This window comes from Hylaeus volcanicus, chromosome 5 (assembly GCF_026283585.1).
Source record: "Hylaeus volcanicus isolate JK05 chromosome 5, UHH_iyHylVolc1.0_haploid, whole genome shotgun sequence".
NCBI classification, from domain to species: domain Eukaryota; kingdom Metazoa; phylum Arthropoda; class Insecta; order Hymenoptera; family Colletidae; genus Hylaeus; species Hylaeus volcanicus.
The window spans coordinates 1,407,713-1,424,744 of record NC_071980.1 but is presented as its reverse complement, the minus strand read 5'-3'; the positions used below and the strand labels follow the sequence as shown (position 1 = coordinate 1,424,744).

At 46.6% G+C, this 17,032-nt stretch overlaps 1 protein-coding gene across 7 annotated transcripts in view; it reads right to left on the bottom strand.

The window, feature by feature from the left end:
- Positions 1 to 17,032, bottom strand: part of LOC128876135 (alpha-protein kinase 1) — a 92,574-nt gene that overhangs the window by 28,405 nt on the left and 47,137 nt on the right. For 3 of the 7 annotated variants that reach the window (XM_054122249.1, XM_054122252.1, XM_054122250.1), the window contains one exon: positions 1,114 to 1,849. The exons of the other annotated variants lie outside the window; for them this stretch is intronic. In XM_054122249.1, coding sequence (XP_053978224.1) covers positions 1,114 to 1,284 — 171 coding nt within the window. In that variant the 5' untranslated portion in view covers positions 1,285 to 1,849. The remainder of the gene's footprint in view (positions 1 to 1,113; positions 1,850 to 17,032) is intronic. 7 annotated transcript variants of the gene reach the window in all.

Sequence of the window (17,032 nt, the reverse complement as noted above, 5' to 3'; positions counted from 1 at the left end):
AACATTCCCGATGTTAATTAGTTCTGGCGTTCGATTCGAATCTTCCACGCGTGCATCGGACTGTACAGAGGCGATTCTAGTTAACTCCGAATGTTATTCTCTTTATATCCGGCCGTTTCGCGGGCGCATGCACGCGAGAGAATGAATAAACAATTACAGCGGGAGAAGAGCGATTCACGCGACTGCTAGGAATGTGGTAGCCGCGAGGAATGCAATATCGAATGTCGCAAGGAACGACAAGAAATTCACGAGAGGGTTTGGAGGATTATGGGATCCTTCTGGCCGGGTTCCTTCGGAAGGGTGAAAAATTGTACGGCTGAATTTCGGAAGATTCGAACCTTTTACTTCCCCGTTACGTAAAGTTCTGTCGCGCGAAATGGACGTCACGAACAAACTGGCGATCAGGACGCCAAGTCCCCCGGAACGAGTATACCGAGCTTCCTCGTACCAGAGCGGGTTAAACGCGAATCCTGCAATCAAATATAACGAAAGCTCGTTGCAAATCTCGCCCAGAGCTTCCTGGAACGAACTAATTGACCCCAACCGCGATGTCTGGTTCTCGTCGTCTCGTCAGAATTCAAGCGTCAAATTCTATCGACCCACTCGATCCCTCAAAAGGAACGTTTTACGTCGCATGATAAAGTACGGTCGCTCTTATCGGTAATAGACGCTGCATAGTTCTGGAAGACAGCCAGACACGGTAATTCCAAGCGGTGGTAATTAAGGAAATTCGTCGGAGATACGAAAAGGGACAGTTTCCGAGGGAAACGCATAAATACCCTGGATATTTCATCGAAATAATCCCGGTGGGGCAATCCTGGTTCCTGCGAGCTCCTTACAAAGTTATCTCGCGACAGTTTAAGCGCCCGTAACTATTATCTACTCCGCGAACTCTATCCGACGTAGTTTCGTTGAACTATGAATGCGTCTCCCTCGCCGTGCAGTTGTCCCGCCAGTTTTATCTAGAATAAGTAACTAACCAACTCGTGGCACACCGTGGAAGTTCAACAGGGCGTTGGAAAAAAGTTGGCGGCCAATGGGGACCCGTGACACTTATCGAACATGGTCGAAGAACACTTGCTACGCGTCCATCGTCGAAAAGTAAAATCTTACCTCGTTTTCGTGCTTAGCGTTCTCGTTGCATTCCTGCTCCTTGGCGTCCACAGGTCTTTCCTTTACCGATAGAAGTTTTTTCGGCTTGCGTCTCGATCGTCCGTGACGTAGCTTCACCGTCACGGTTTTCGACTTGCTGAAGCTCTCCGCCGGATAAACGCACGCCAGCATCGTGCTCGTCGACGGTTTCGCGATTATTTTCGTTCGATTTGTCCTCGAGTCTGGGCCTGAAAGTCACGCGCGCGATTCCTCGGCTAGCAGACCTTGAGCGCGAAACAATGCTCTGCGCTTTTCTGTCGTCCAGTCGCGCCTCGCGGTTCCATTGACCCGCGGCACTCGTTAATCCCAGGGATCAATTAACCCTTCGAGCAACGCGAACAAGACGTACACTCAGGACGTCTCAAAGTTCAACAAAGAAGCGACAAAATACTAGCCGCAAATAATTGGCAGTATTGGTCAGTATTGGCACTTCTCTCCGATTTTTCGATCCCGATCAGGTTCGACGGTGCAAGTCACTTGGTCGTGAAACGACAAAGAAACCATATGCAAATGTATATAAGACACTGTGTAAATATTCGAGTGGTCGAAGTTGAAATAATATCAGCGACGTTTTCGCGTCTCTCGACTGAGTTTCCTTGTGCTTTCTTCTCCTTATAACGACGGTTCGGTCGATCCTCTCGATTCACTGTTTCTCGGTGTCGAGTCTATCGCTGGGGGACCGATACGCCTCGGTTTTCTGAAATATCACAGAGACAAGCTTGCGTTAAAGCGCGACGACGAATGATTCGACGACGACACCCTGGGTCTGGGAAACCGGAGGACGGGAGCATGGCCAATCGAATCGAATCGAGCCGAGCCGAGCCGAGCCGAGCGGCGATAATTAACGATTCGAGTCGCGCGTGCAATAATGCGAGCCCGAGTGACGGTCCGCGCGGTGAATGCAGTCAGAGTTGCAACGGAGAAATCCGCATCGCGCGTTATATTCCATTACGCCTGCCAATTAAAACGCGAGCGAACTCGTCCGGTTCTTTATCATCGTTGCTTCGTATTGTAACCCACCTCCCGTTACACCGTGCCCCGATACCACGTGAAAATAATGCAAGCTCGATAGAAAATATCCCTGTACGTATCCTGCCACCCACGTCGAAAGGTTTCATACGAGGGTGACAGATAGAACGGGATGTCTGTTTTCCCGTCACTCGAGGCTGGGTTGAAATGAAACCTTGGGGGGCTGTACAAGAGGTTAAAGTAATGCGTACGTATTCCTTCAAGGGAGGAAACTACCCTCCAAGTGTTTACTAAATAATAGTAAAATAATCCAACATGTACTCTTTTTGCTTACAACTCTCTACACAAAAATCCGAGCTCCGAAGAGGTATGTTCCCTCGACCGTCTAATAAGAATTTATTAGGGGGACCGAAAAATAATCAAAATGCCTTCGACTTGGAAAAGTTTCTCGATAAAAAATCGAATCGTTCCATTTGTTTTTATTTCCATGGCGTGCAAGGTAGCCTAAAACTGCATAGATCTGGAACGATTCGCATTCGGACGACGATGACCGGAATCCCGGTAACAACAGGCTCGAGGAGTCCGTGACGCATGGAACGAGGACGTAAATCCAATTTCGAGAGCAAAGGATGCTCGAAGCTTCGTAGGAGCTTCCATCATCGCCGGTAATGCGACTCTTGTTAATTACATGTAGCCACGTTCGCGGACCCAAAGGGAAAAGGGCATCCGTTCGACGCATAGCTTTGCCGATTGTCTGCTGCTCGCGGACCCTCGACGAACGTTCACGTATTCCGCCTTTGATTCCGAAAGCGTTTGCAAGCTGACTGCGGGACATTGCGCAGCGAGTTTCGGTCGTTACGTAAAGGCTAACAGCCGACATCATCGACTCTGTAATTTCGATTGCGTCGCGCGATTTAGCACGCTACCGTGAAGCTGAACGACGCTGAAGAGGTCTTCTTCTATGGAATATTGAAGAATCGCGTCACTTTGCCGATTTTTACTTTGTTGCAGCGGATTCAGAATATCGTGTCTTTTGACCTTTAAAAATACGTCTGCCAAAGAATTTTGTTGAATTCGGAGGATCGGCAGGAATCGTGGAAACGGTGTATACTGTTTTCGGTAATTATTCGACACGGCCGAGTATCATCAAGAAAAACGTTTTCGAGGGAAGCTGTTCAAATCATTAGTGTGTGACTTTTGTTTTGAACGTACGAGAGGCGGAGAATTTTTGTTTCCGCAGCGACCCGAACAGAATCATTACCGGCGTGGACCTCGAGTGGGTTTTTCAAACGGCGTTGAATGGGGCAGTGCGAGGAAGAGCGAGAAGGGAGGATGCGAGGATCGCCAAACGGAAAATTCACGGCGAAATAAGTTTAAGAACCAACAGGGCACGAAAGAAGAGAAAGAGAAATTCGTGAAAGCTGGTTCCTCGTTTTTTATTTGTGGCAAACGGTGCTCGAGTGTCGCCGCTTTCGCTTCTCGCCCCGTGCGTTTTCGCCTTAATTTCGGTTTCGTCTCTGAATGTGACCTACCGCGGAGATTTGCAACCGTATCCGAACTTGGTCGAGCAACGATCATCGTCGCAATCGAGTTTAACGCGAGCGACGTTTTCGTGACGAAAATTAAAAGCGTCACCAAAGCAAACACTCTTCCGTTAGACAACGGTTACTTTATCGTATTTCCTGATGTGTAAAAAAGGAACGGAAGGGACCAGGTATGCTCACCGTTTTCCGTGCCCGTACCCGTGACTACGACGACGAAACGTTAATTAAATCCCGGCCCACTCGATCAATCCTAATATTTTCCAACCACTCGACCACCGACGCTCGAACATCCCCTGGTGCGCTATCGTCGACTTTTAAAATGGGACGGGGGAGGAAAGCGACGCGCGGAGTCCATTTCCAGGAGAGGAAAACTTAGCATCACGTAACCGTCGTTTATTAAACTAGTGTATCCGAAATCGATAGAAGGTGGAGGGGTAGGCAATGTGCAGCGGAGGTACACGACCGTCTGTGCGACAGGAAACAACGGAAACGACGGGTATCGAGAACGATTAAGCCCCTGCGGTCCAGATTTTCTGAGTCACGCCGAAATGCGGTAGAATGCAGGTTTCGTGGAGCTAAATGTACTTTTCAAGTACAAGCGTAACAGTTGCGGACGATAGCAAGACGATTTAAGAAACTGTTCGCTCTCGTATATTCGACTCCATTTTTTATCCAATCTACTATTCGAACAGTTCCAGCTCTTGTTTAGGAAATCTCTGACGCACAGAGAGAGAAAATACTCCATGAAAAGCGCGCGAAAAAGGGTCGCGGTAAGCGAATCAAGGAGTGTCAAGACAAATAGACGCTCTCGGCTCCCCTAAACGGGGTTGTATTATTTAATTCCCGACGGCTCGAGGGGAAAAATCGCGGCCTGATTGCCAGGCTTTTCTGCTCTCGGCGTACCAAGAATAAAAGCATTCTCGTATAATCGATATCGTGGGTGTTAACAATATAAACGTTATTAGTTTGCATTAGCGGCGGGAGTTCGTTTAGCGAAAACGTTACAGTGGTATGCGACGTTTCTTTTGAGTGGCTAAAATATTCGACTCTGATCTTAGCACAAGAGCAGACTCGAGAGCACTAGTTTTCCACTGGATCTTTTCGCGAAGCAGCTGCCTCTTCTCGAGCATATAGAAGTCAATCACGCTCCGTTAAGTTCACCGCAACGTTCGTCTTCTGATCCTTCGTTTAAGAGGTCTCTCGCGGTCTAAATAACTCGACGTATGATCGAGTTTAAAGGGTTGCATCACTTTGTTCGTTTCAAAAGATTCAATTTCTTTTGTTTTTGTGAAATTCAATTTCACTCTTTACATACACGGAAATGAGGGTAGTTACAGGGAAAAACAATTTCACGAATAACAAGTGCGGCCAGTTAATTTAATTTCTTTTAAGTCGCATAAAGTCACGTGCCCCTGCTGCCTCTGGCTTGTTCCGGTACAGGACCACGTGCCATCATGACTGAAAAGGTTAAGCTCCGTACAGAATGTGTAGGCAAATTCTGGCCAATTTGAATATTCATCGGCATGTTATCGCCGCTACAGCGCGTCGTACATCGACGCCCATCTGCGTGTTACGATCATGGCAATTTTGAAACGTCAACTGAGCGCCCCCTACTGTCCTCCATATAATTTTTCACTCTTTGTTCGACGATCGAAGGAAATCAAGTTCCATCGAAAAGCTTATAGCCGACACGGCGGCGCATTCGCTGTTTGAAAATTCTATTATCCGGAAAGCTGTTCTATCTACGACACCGTATTCTATCCGTCCTCGAAATTGAATATTCTATGCGGTTCCGTGTATAGTGAGTACGCACACAATTCATCCTGATTCTGACGCATGGTTCACCGCGATTGAAATGATAATTCGACGAATTGTGGTTCAAACAATCAAACGCCACTGTAAAAGCGCCAATGACTACGCGACCCGTATATCGGAAAATCAATAAAAGCTTTTTCAACATTGAAATAGAAAAAACTTAAAGCCGAGAGTCATAGATTCTGCATTTTTCCACATTATAAAAAAAAAAAAAAAAAAAAAAATATAGCCACGGTCTACGCGAACGTTCAAAATTTAACGTTTCGACGTCTCGATTTAGAAGCACATGTGCGAGTTTATGGATGCGCAATTTTCGTGAGAACATAAAAAATCCACGCGGTAAAACGAACGAGTCATTGTTATCTGTCAAAAGTTCTCTCGTTCGGAGCAGTCATATCTCTTTATTAATTCGGGTAATGGAGGTTCTCCGGAGTACTAAACTGGGGCGCAAAAACCACTCGTAAAAATACAGAGAAAAAAAACGTCTCAATGACACGGTAGGTCTCGAAAACATACAGTTGCGCGGAAAAATATCCGCCCACGGGTATCGATATATACTCCATGTTTAAATAATTTCCAGATGAAAACTATCGCGTATAAAGTCTTACAAATTTATGTCGGTTGTTCCAATTTGAATGCCGAACGAATACGTAAAACGTGTTACGTCCACCGGGTGGGCGGGTACTTTTGCAAATAACTGTTTATATATGCCGAAGGAAAAAAGCATATCCCGTCGGTCTGGAAGAGCGTATCGATGGCACAGTAGATTTACGAATGAAAAATGGGCTGCAAAGGCCAAACAACGTCGAGGACGTCTCGATGGTGGAACACGGATCCGATAAATCACAGCGGGATAAATGGATCACTGATCAGAAGAAAATTGCTGCTACCTAGCGAGAAATGCTCCCTTCTCGAAGCTCTCTAACGTCGTATTTTTACTTAGATATCTCGAGACGCCAATTGTCTTGTCCTCTGACCCTACCTCCCAGCTTCTCCCGCTACTTCAACGGATATTTTTCCCCGTAACCGCAACGGAAACCCTAATTGGAACGCCGTTGTCTACGATTAAGTGTACTCGAGACGGTAGCGAGTGTTTCCATTTTCCGATAGGATCCTCGGCATCGCATTTACCGAGGACGTTATATTGGAATTGTGACAAGTGCTCTGCGTAATGCAAACGAACACGGATTTCACGTGATTTAAACATCGATCACGATGCGTTAATCGTTGTCTGGATGAGTTCTCCGTCAAATATTCACCAGTCGACGACCCGGTTCGTTACAAAACGATAAAGGCATTGTCCGGTCTAATTTCGGCTAAACATTTGATCGTTCGCCGGAAAACCAGGACAGAAAAATTCACGAGCGAGTCACGGAAGTATCCTGCGAGTCGAGAGGAAGTCTGTAGATCAATCTCGCGTCAATCGACGAGGGGCGTTAAAGGAAAAGGTCGTCGCTTAAATAAGTAATCGACAACGAAGAAGCATCGTGCGAGAATTTGTCTCAAAGGGGAGCGTTGCTAACTCGTATCGGCGCCTCTGATCGATCGTCCGACACTTTCGGAAGGGAATCCGAATCGCGTTCTATCGTAAAAGGCTAGAGTGCTCGATATTTGCCGAGGAAAAGAGGTGAAACGTCGACGTTGCATCGTGGTTATGTTTTTATACCGTCCCGCGTTCAGAGATAAATGCATTGTAAAATAAATCACACAACCAGACGATTCACGTTTCGACGGTGCATTTCGCGAATGCACCGTTGCACCTACGAAGGAAACTAACTCGGAGGAAATTCGATCGGGGGACGACGTCCAATTTTGTCAGGCATTGTCAGCTAAGAAAGGAGACGCAAACCCGCGTCAATTTGCTCCGAGTGCCGTACACTGCGAAACCTATAAATTCCTAATCCTTAATGGGCTACGGGTAGCCGTAAAGGGGAATAAAGGAGAAAGGCACCCCGTCTGGAACGTCGCCAGTGTACATCAGTTCTAGGGTTTAGTCGGGATCGAACGCGAAGGGCTTCGTTTTCACTCTGGAGCAGGACCTGCCTCAACCTTTCACCGCTTCGTGGCTACTTAGGCGAACGAGACCGATGATGAATGCGCGCGCCAAGACGTGGATCGATGATACCACCCATTTTTCTTGGCGAACGAAAGTGCTCGGAAACGGGTCTTCCGTGACGGATGATAATTAATTAATAACCGTTTCGACCTCTGATTTCTGAAATATAATTATAAATAAAGTTATCGACGATAGGGGAACTCCATGGTGAATATTTCACGAAAATCTCCTACAAAGTACACTTTATCAGAGAACAATCTCGAAACAGGTTACCGGGAGACGCGTCAGAAACCGCGATATGAATTTTTAAGAGAGCTCGTACTCGCAGCGCGGGAGTCGCGTTTTAGATATAATTCACGGTCTGCGGCTATAAATTATCTGGGCTATAAATTGCCGTTTCCTGGCCCCGGTGTATCGTTAATAACGACGAGGAAGCGAGTAACAGGTAACGTCCTTCGATTCAGAGCCAGCTCCGCTCCGCCTCTCCATTTTTTTCACCGCGGCGAGAGGAAGAGAGAAAGATAACTCTTCTCAACTTCCGTTCCCGCCGCGTAATCCTCGCTGGATGTCCATCGTCTCGAGACAGGACTAACCGATTAACGAAACACGATGCTCGGTGATTTCGAACATCCTCCGTGGAAACGCGAGACGAACTAAGTAAACCTCCGGCGTTTACACTCGTCGACCGTTCGCCGTGTTTCAGAGTTGACCAGAATTTTATTGGAACGAAAAGAAAAACGCTCGGTCCCTGGACCAACAAACAGAGGTCAATTTCTTGAAAACAAAATTCAATCATTCGCATTACTTTTTTGCTCTGTACGTGTACGTATAATTTGTAATTTCGTTGAAAACGACCGTGTAACTTATGATTCGGTTAAACGCAGATCCTGACGAGTCGACGCAACTTCGCGCAGTTGGATTAATTTTGCTCCAACTACGCCGGTGACTCCTTTTCGCGGATCGTAGCGCAAAACGAAAAAAAAAATATAGTTGGGCGCAGTTTGCCCGCTTTGTTTGCTTAACAACGGAAAAGTCTTCTCGAGGAAAGCGAAGAGTAGTAAAGTGGTAACTCGTGCGAAGCCGCTCGGCGGAGAAACACGACGAGCAAAGTTCAAAGTGTCGCCGATTGTGCGCGAGACGGAAAGAAAGAAAGAGAAGGAAAAAAAAAAGAGAACACACGGTTGAAGGTGGAGATGAGCCCCACCTCGAGAACGAGGGACAATGCCACGGGGGCGACGCAGCCTTTGTGTGTAAAACGATCTTGGTTTCGCGCCCTGGTGTCCTGCGCCTGCCTCGCCTCGTTTTATCTTCTCCACCGCAATCAGAGACGAATTGTCCGGTACGCGATGCGTCTGATTCGAAGATGAACACTGATTCGACATTGCGATTCGGAAATTTTCGTCTCAAATTTGATTTACTTTTCGAGAAAAGAAATTATTTAACCGATCAAAGCATAGATTGAAGGTTCACCGCGAATTTCGCGTTCAACTCCACCCATTGCCATTTACTCTCATTCCCACGATAAAGAGCATCGATAGAACACCTCGAGACTCCCAGAAATCACGGAAGAAAAGCGCGATAAATTACCGCGCGGCTGACAAGCACAGCGATAAACGCGATATCGTAGCACGAGTTTGACAGCCTCCGTAATTTACAGTTTAAAAAAAAAAATGAAACTGTTTAATGGCTCCGTGACCATTCCATATTTTTTTGGCGAATAAACCCCGAGGTAACCGCGATTCCTTCACCTCGTCGACGGGAACAAAGAGTTCAATTGAGACTCGCGGGGCAACCGAAGTCACCTCGAATCGTATTTTTCATCACGCGAATAAAATAAGACGGATACGTGTTAGAGTTCTCACGGAAATACGTGCTTCTGTCCGCATCTGCAACGGAAGCGTGCATTTCTATCCCATTCAGGCGGAATTCTCACGTGAAATGTCGTTTCTGAGTCATGTCTATGATTTAATATAAAAAGAAAGTATAAGAATACTCAGGCATCGCGGGATTATACCGTTAATTTGGTTACGGCTTTGTTACGAGAGATTTTCCAAACAGGAAACTGTGAAATAATTGAAATCGAATACCGTTCATTTGAATATCGTGTTTCAAAACTCTTCCGCATTGATCGAATATGTTTTTTTAATTTGTAGTGTATCATGATGCATTTTATACGTGGTTTTAGCTTTCCGCGATATCAGTTTACGTGGACAGAAAATATTTTTCTCCGACATTGGGAGCCTCGGGGATATTCGTTTCCTTTTTCATCGGCTTCATCGACTAAGAGAGAGGCGGCGCCTGGTGCGTAACCAGGATGCGCGGTAGAATATAAGAGGATAAGATCTAGATTGAAAGCCAGCTCGAGCAAAGACGCGTAAATACTTAAAAATGTTGCGTTTCGCGGAAAAAGCGGAGCGGTCCGTTTGACGGTCAGCCATGAAATGCTCGGTAAAAATGCACATTCGATCAACAGGACCGCGTGAAATGCCAAGGACGAAGGGTCCGAAAGCGCTTACAGACCTCGTGGACGACATTCAATCCAGTGGCAACTATCGATCCTTGGTCGACATCGACCAGATATTCCACTTTACGTTCCAAGCGCTGACGTTCCCCAACGATCCGCGTAAACGTCGCTGCGTCTGACAGACGGCACCAAGCGCTCCGGTACTCTTGGGATTTTTTTCGCTATCCAACAGAGAATTATTTTCCATTGGGACGAGGTGAAAAAGCTTACCGTGACCATACCAATGGATCACATTTCGGATAACGCTGCCAGGGAACGTCATTCGTCGACTTTTCCGCGGTGCACCGACGTCTACGTGCTCGATACAACGTGACTGACGGCGCAAACCAACTCGAACGGCCATTTTCCATGGGTTATAATCTCCAGCGAGGAACGATTGTTCGGTGACGTCGACGTCGATCGACTTCTGGGTAAATAACCAAGCGGGCGTCCGACATGCACGCAACGGGACGGGACGAAATTGAGTTTCAGGCGAACTGACGTTTCCTTCCTAACCTTTCTCCTCCCTGCCTTCTTCCAGCAGCGACGTTTAGGAAACGAACCTGTCCGACTCGTTCCCCCTGAACTTTCAGAGATCAATGACGGCCACGTCGAAACTTTTGGCGTCGATGAACCGACGCTGCCACCCACGCCGGAAACGCTCCAGCTAGCTGAGGAGCTTCCTGAGACGATTGAAACATCCTCGAATTCCGAAGGATCCGAAGGCTAGGGGGAGATTGATAAAACAAAAGTTTCCTACGGAATCCTTAGCCTACCATCCCTGTTGTAATCTAAGTCGCGAGCTTGGGAAGGCTAAGAACCACCGTACTGACTCTACCGCCAGGATGAACGGCTGCTTAAAGATTCCAGGACCCTCTGACGCAAACCCAAACGCTCGCGAGATACATTCCGCGCCAAGGGTCATCGAAAATTTAGGTCGCCGCCAAGTTCCAACTAGATCTCGACAAGAACACTGATTTCCGTGGTGATTGGCAGCGTTCTCACAAAAATGCCAAACAATACAACCGAATGGAAATGAAAGAGGAAAGAAAATCTCTGTGTGCTTCAGCCCGTTGGATCGAAAATTTATCCAATTGACGGAAACTAAAAACCAATGCTCCTCTGTCGCCGACAGTAAGCCGTGCTCCTGCTGACCGAGTCGAGTGCTTTTAATTCGAACCGAGTACTCGACCAACATTCCACACCAGCGCTGCGATACACGCCCGAAACGTTCCAATTTTTCATCGACCCGCGATGGAGTACGATGGTCTGCTCTTGCGATATCGAAAATTCGACGCGATCAGGGATTGTTGACGCAACGCTGGCCAATCCTATTAGCGCCAGAGCGAGTAGACCCCCGCGAGAGTATTTGTTCCCTTTACTCTTACGATTTTCACTCCAGACTCGTGTTGATTCTAGATACCGAACCTAGCTTCGAGCAAGAGGATACGCAGACCCCTCGAAGAGATTTTGCTGGTTCCACCTAACTATGTGGGTTTTCGTAAGGGATCCGTCGGATTTAACAGCCAAGCGACCTGGCCGAGACAAACTGACTCTGCTCGCGACGTGAGAAAAATCTCGCGAAAGAGTTAGAGAAGCGATATGGGAAGACCTTGAGCACGCGTGGCTTGTCGTTGACAAATGGACGCCCGAGGGCGCGCCAAGGGGGGCATAAACGAGTCTGTGAGCGACGCTAGGTTGGTCAGGGTGACAGGGTGCAAGCTGACTCGTAACTTTTCGAGACAGTTACGCAAATTGCTCTCCCGACAGTGCGCCTATGTCGCGAGAGACACGGAAGGCCATGGCGATTTATGGAGATTGGAGAATCCTCTCCAACTGCGAGCCACCCTGTCCCGTCACGGTCACCCTACAATGTCCGTTTTGAAGGGGTGCGCTTCTGACCGTCCCATTTGTCGCGCGAAACAGGAAACTCGTCGGTTATCTGTTTAAGTAAATTCGCTACTCGTTTAATTTTATAGATGAGGACTTGTATTCAATCTAATATTTGTATTCAATCAAGTCTAAGAGATTATAGCGATTGTTACGTCTGAAATGTTCGCTACAAGAAATACAGCATTCTTTGGAAACAAGCGCAGAGCAGATTTTCAAGATACATTTCATAGAAGATGGGAATACCTATGGCAATTACGAGCCGCGATTAGGATCCTGTTTACGGGACTCGTGATCCAATTTCATTAGAGCAGGATTACTTGTGACCTGGTACAGTTTAACGCTGTAAGCAGCTGTATAACTTGCCCTCGAATTCTAGACTTAATTAATTTATACACTGCGACCATAATGTTGAGGGAATGTGCTGCACAGTGCATCGTGGAGCAACTCGAGGCCTAAAAGTTATACGGGCCCATAGAGGGCAAAGTGAGTTTTAATTTGATTTCAATATTCTAAAAATAACTGTTGGCCTTCTCTACTTCGAGTGAGCAGCCCGGAAATGAGCTCCGATCAAAGATTCAATTGTTACCGGCGGATGTTCTCAGACGCTCAGAGGTCGGAAAAAGGAGAGATGCACAGGCGACGAGATGGAGAAAACGTACCGTAATGCGCACGCATTAATTCGCTGCATTTTTAGCTAATGGACTCGGGGAACGAATTAAGAAAGTTGTCGCTGAGTAATTAGCACCGTAGCCGAGCGATACAATTATGAGAAAATGGTTGACGCGGAAGGAGCATCGCGATACAATTGATGCGATTTTGTCGTCGTCGCGGCTCGTTACGCGATGCACCGTTGCGTCAGGATTTTATAATCTATAACGGAACGTGGGTCTTCTATTCGGATTTAAAAAGCACAGAACTATAGAAACGGAGTGCCGCGAAGAATTGAGAGGAACACAAATGGCTCCCTCGTTTGGGAGAGTTAACGCGCGGGTGTAGCTTCGCTGATTTGCATGCGATTTTCAAGGATGAATGCACGAAAATTTCTCAAAGGCAAGTTAACATCAGCCACGCAATAAATTCGCGATTGCGTCGTGTCAGAGGCAGACTCGAGAAGGAGAACATCGTCGTTAACGAGGTAGGACGACGCGTAAAAGGATACTCCAGTTTGGTCCAGCTGGGCTCTCGACCGGCGACGTTTTCAAGCGTGCCGCAAACATCGAGGTCGTAGCGCTGCTCTCGTTAGAACGCAACTTGCGCAAACTTTTCCCCGGAAAAGGTAAAATTCAGTTAACCAGCCGAATTCATTGAAAACCGATTAGATAGGTGTCCAATGTCTATCATAACCGTAACAGTAGTGAACCCCGCCTCCGTGTCGCAATTGTGATTATATTCGCGCAACTATCAATTACAAACGCGAGTAATCGACAATTATTATTGTGGTAATTACTTAACCAACGCTGAGTAATCGATCAAACGCCTAATTCTGACTGACGTGCAACCGTTCAATGGCAAACTGATCGCCCTGTTTCTGTTCTAGACTACCTCTGCACGGATGAACGAAATAGCATCCATTTTCCACGAGAGCCTTCATCCAGCGTAAAAACGTAAACTTTGTTTCATAAATTACCTTCATTCGTCGCGACAGGTAGCCGCTCGCGCTAAACTCTGTAACGCAGAAAACTGTACATAATGCGTTTTGGTCGCGCTGCAACCATTCACTCCGACCTCAAAGCTCCATCGCCGACAAAAGGACCACCCCACCGTACCCATTTTGCGTGCATTTACATCAACTTCCGGGTCGTTGGAGAAGGAACAATGGCGGTGGGCGCGACGAGATTCGGACGCGCTCGGAACACAGAGGGAACAATGTCGGGGGAGAATTTTCGCGCGGAGTCGAACGGAACTCAACAGGTTTTTATCCGTGGCGGTTCGAACGCGGCTTACGAATCCGCCGCCCGATAAATCTCCACGGTTATTGTTGTCACAGCAAGTTACGGGCTCGCTTCTGTCGTCAACTTCCATCTGTACAGGTAACCGAAGCTGAACACACCGTAGGAACTTTTTCCAAAACATTCGTAAAGCATGATTTGAAGTAGATCGTATTGTACGATTCGTTCAGCTTTGCTGGTCGCTGTATTGGACTCGCAGTCGACGAGCAGATGCGTGCGCTGTTATCTGCGAACTCGGATGGATAATAGCGCGAGGTGATAGATAACCCAGGCCGACCCTTGCCGGTAAACTAGAGACAGTTGTTCATAAATAGATGTAGAATCCATCGCGAGTAGCATAGGGTTCGCTGAACGTATAAATCTGGATTTTGCGTGCTAGGAAATATCTGGTGTTCTTAAAAAATAGAGAACGATCATTTGTGAAATACCCCGTAGACGAAGATTAGACGTTAGCTGCCACTAGCACATAATTTCTCGTTACTTTTATTTCATACCGAGACTGCCTTTGCTACAGAGGGATAAAACCATGGCTGAAAGCAGCCCCTCGTGACCATCCATCCCTCAAGGTAACGTTTCTCGGTCTGTGGGATGTAACAGCGTGTGAAATTCGTGGCGGAAAATATCGCCAGTAAACCAAACAACCTTTTCGACGCTCGCCTTTTCCAAGAAAACGCGATGCGGTTTAAGATTGTCTCGTGGGAGACGTTGCTTTCTGCTTTACGATGTTTCGATAGACGTACGATCTATCGAACGAGATAGGGGTGGGTTTACTTTGAGATCAGCGGCTTGAAACGCGATTCTGCTTCAAGTTTAATTTATTATGAATTTTTATTAAGATTCGTCGCGCCAAGACGAATCGAAAAATTCTTTTCCGTTTTGGAAATCAAGGTTCGGTTACCGAGATACGAGCAATTAAATACTTACTCGAGCGCGCAAGCTGATTAGCTGACCGTTTGCCAACTTTAATTGGTTCTATCTGGGTAACTAAGCGCCAGATTAAAAAATGGTAAACAACTTTTCGATTTCTTTTTACGCGAGGAATTTATTCCGAGAGAATCTCTCTTTATAAATCACCCTTTAAGTTTAAGTAACAAAGAAACAAAATCCCCGACGTACTTCGAGACTGAGTTCATTCGGATGCTTCCGTGCGATAAGATCGCTTAAAATTCTTTTTCGCGTCGAACTAGATCCAAGTGCTATTCAGACGAGCGAGTTTCCGTATCAGAAAACTTGGAAAATGCAAAGCGTCGCGGGAAACTTGAGCGTCAAGGGGGTCTGTCGAACTTAATCCCTCTGTTAATTACCTCGCTAATACTTTCGTCGCTAAAAGTTCGCGATTCTCAGAGAACCATCGTTCCACCGCGAAACTCGGAACTGCGTATACGACGCCAAGAACAATTATACACGGAATCAGTTGAAACGCATCCAATTTCGTTCGCATCTATTTGCTCGCTCCATTCGGGACAAGAAGGCTCCCGTCGAGGAAATTGCAAATTCGTTTTACACGCATCGGTTGTCACGACAACGAAGACGCGTCGAAAGTTTCGAATACTTCTCGTGTTCCGTAAGAGGTGATAAGTGATAACGGCGAACCGGTAAAAGAACGTTAGGAATTTTCTAGTTACCGATACACCACAAAAGGCGAAAGAGGGTGAAACGCGTCTGGCTCGAACGTGAACTAATCTCCGTAATGCGGTCTTAAACCGACTGGGTCTGAAAGTCGACCAGTCCGATAAAGACTCGCCTCGAAGAGGATTAATCCCTGTGAAGGATACTCGATTCCGAAATTCTCCTTTCCCCGGATAATTGTTATCCGGCTCCGTGCAGCGCAATTACCGAGAAGATATTGCGATTAATACTACGAAACCGAGAAAGAAGCAAGACTAGAGGGAGAAGGAAGAGCCAACGAATATACAGGGTGACATTCTTGAACCAGGAAAGGGCGAAAGTGTGACGTCATCCGTTAATTCGCCAAAAATTTGCGAAATTAATTTCGCGTTTAGTTCTTCGAGTGCGAGCCGCGCGAATTAGCGAGGTCGGTCGAGCGGAATTCTTCAACCCTGCGGGACCCGCGAGCTGTGTTATACCGCGTTGTTGTTCGCTACGCCAGCAGAATACCTCGCCCCTGGCACTTGTTGCCTTGAATTTCGATGCACCTTCCTCTTGAAGCCTCGCTGCGTCGACAATTGACTACCGTTGTAATCAAATTCCAGTTCTCAGCAGGCGCGTAATCGGTTTAACTCTAACCTGGGTAGGAAAGTAAATATGTACCAGGAATTTTCGCGCCAACACAGGCCCCAAATAATTCTTACGGAATTTCGTCGGTGCTCTACCGTCATTTGTACTCTCTGTTATTTCAACCCCAAGGAAATGGCCAGTGTAGAGCAAATACCAGCGATTGGCCAAACAAATGGATAAATTGGTGAGATTGAGCTCTGGAAATCTCAACAACGGAAGCTCCGAGCGATGACGTGCAATTGCGAGCAATTAACGAAGTCGGAAAAAAAGGAGTCCACGAGCGAGACCTTAATTAACTTACTAATTCAAGATGTAAAGCGATATTCGCGCGGTTGAAATTCCTTGGGTGAATCTTCCCTGGTAAAAATCAGCGATTCGCTTTAATAAAGGGAAGATTCCAGTCAACACAGGAAGTTAAACATTGCTTAAAAATGTCGTTGGATCGCTATTCCAGTCTAGTGGCGGTGCTTTAACGAACGTATTGGCCAATAAACGACTTTTATACGCGCAAGAAGAAAAATAGCCTTCGAAGAGTCAACCGGTCGCAATTTATGTAGAAACAGTATACACGTAATAATGTGAAGATTCCAATGTGCGTAGGAAACTAAATATTATCTAAAAATATCGTTATATCGCCACTGCATTCTAGTAGCGGAGGTTTAATAGTCGAAATAGCCGATAAATAACTCTACGTGCCTAAGAAGAGAAATTGCATACTTTGAACGAATCGCAGCGCGTTCGCGTAGAGACGATAGGCGTTGAATGAAACGAAGACCAGGAAGCAGGTGCTAACAATTTTTGTAATAAAAATACCAATTACATCATATTTCGAGCAGTAATTAAACGAACCACGAACTAACTCTTGATGCCATGTTTCAACCAGTCGGCGACTACTAGTCCTCTATAAGAACCG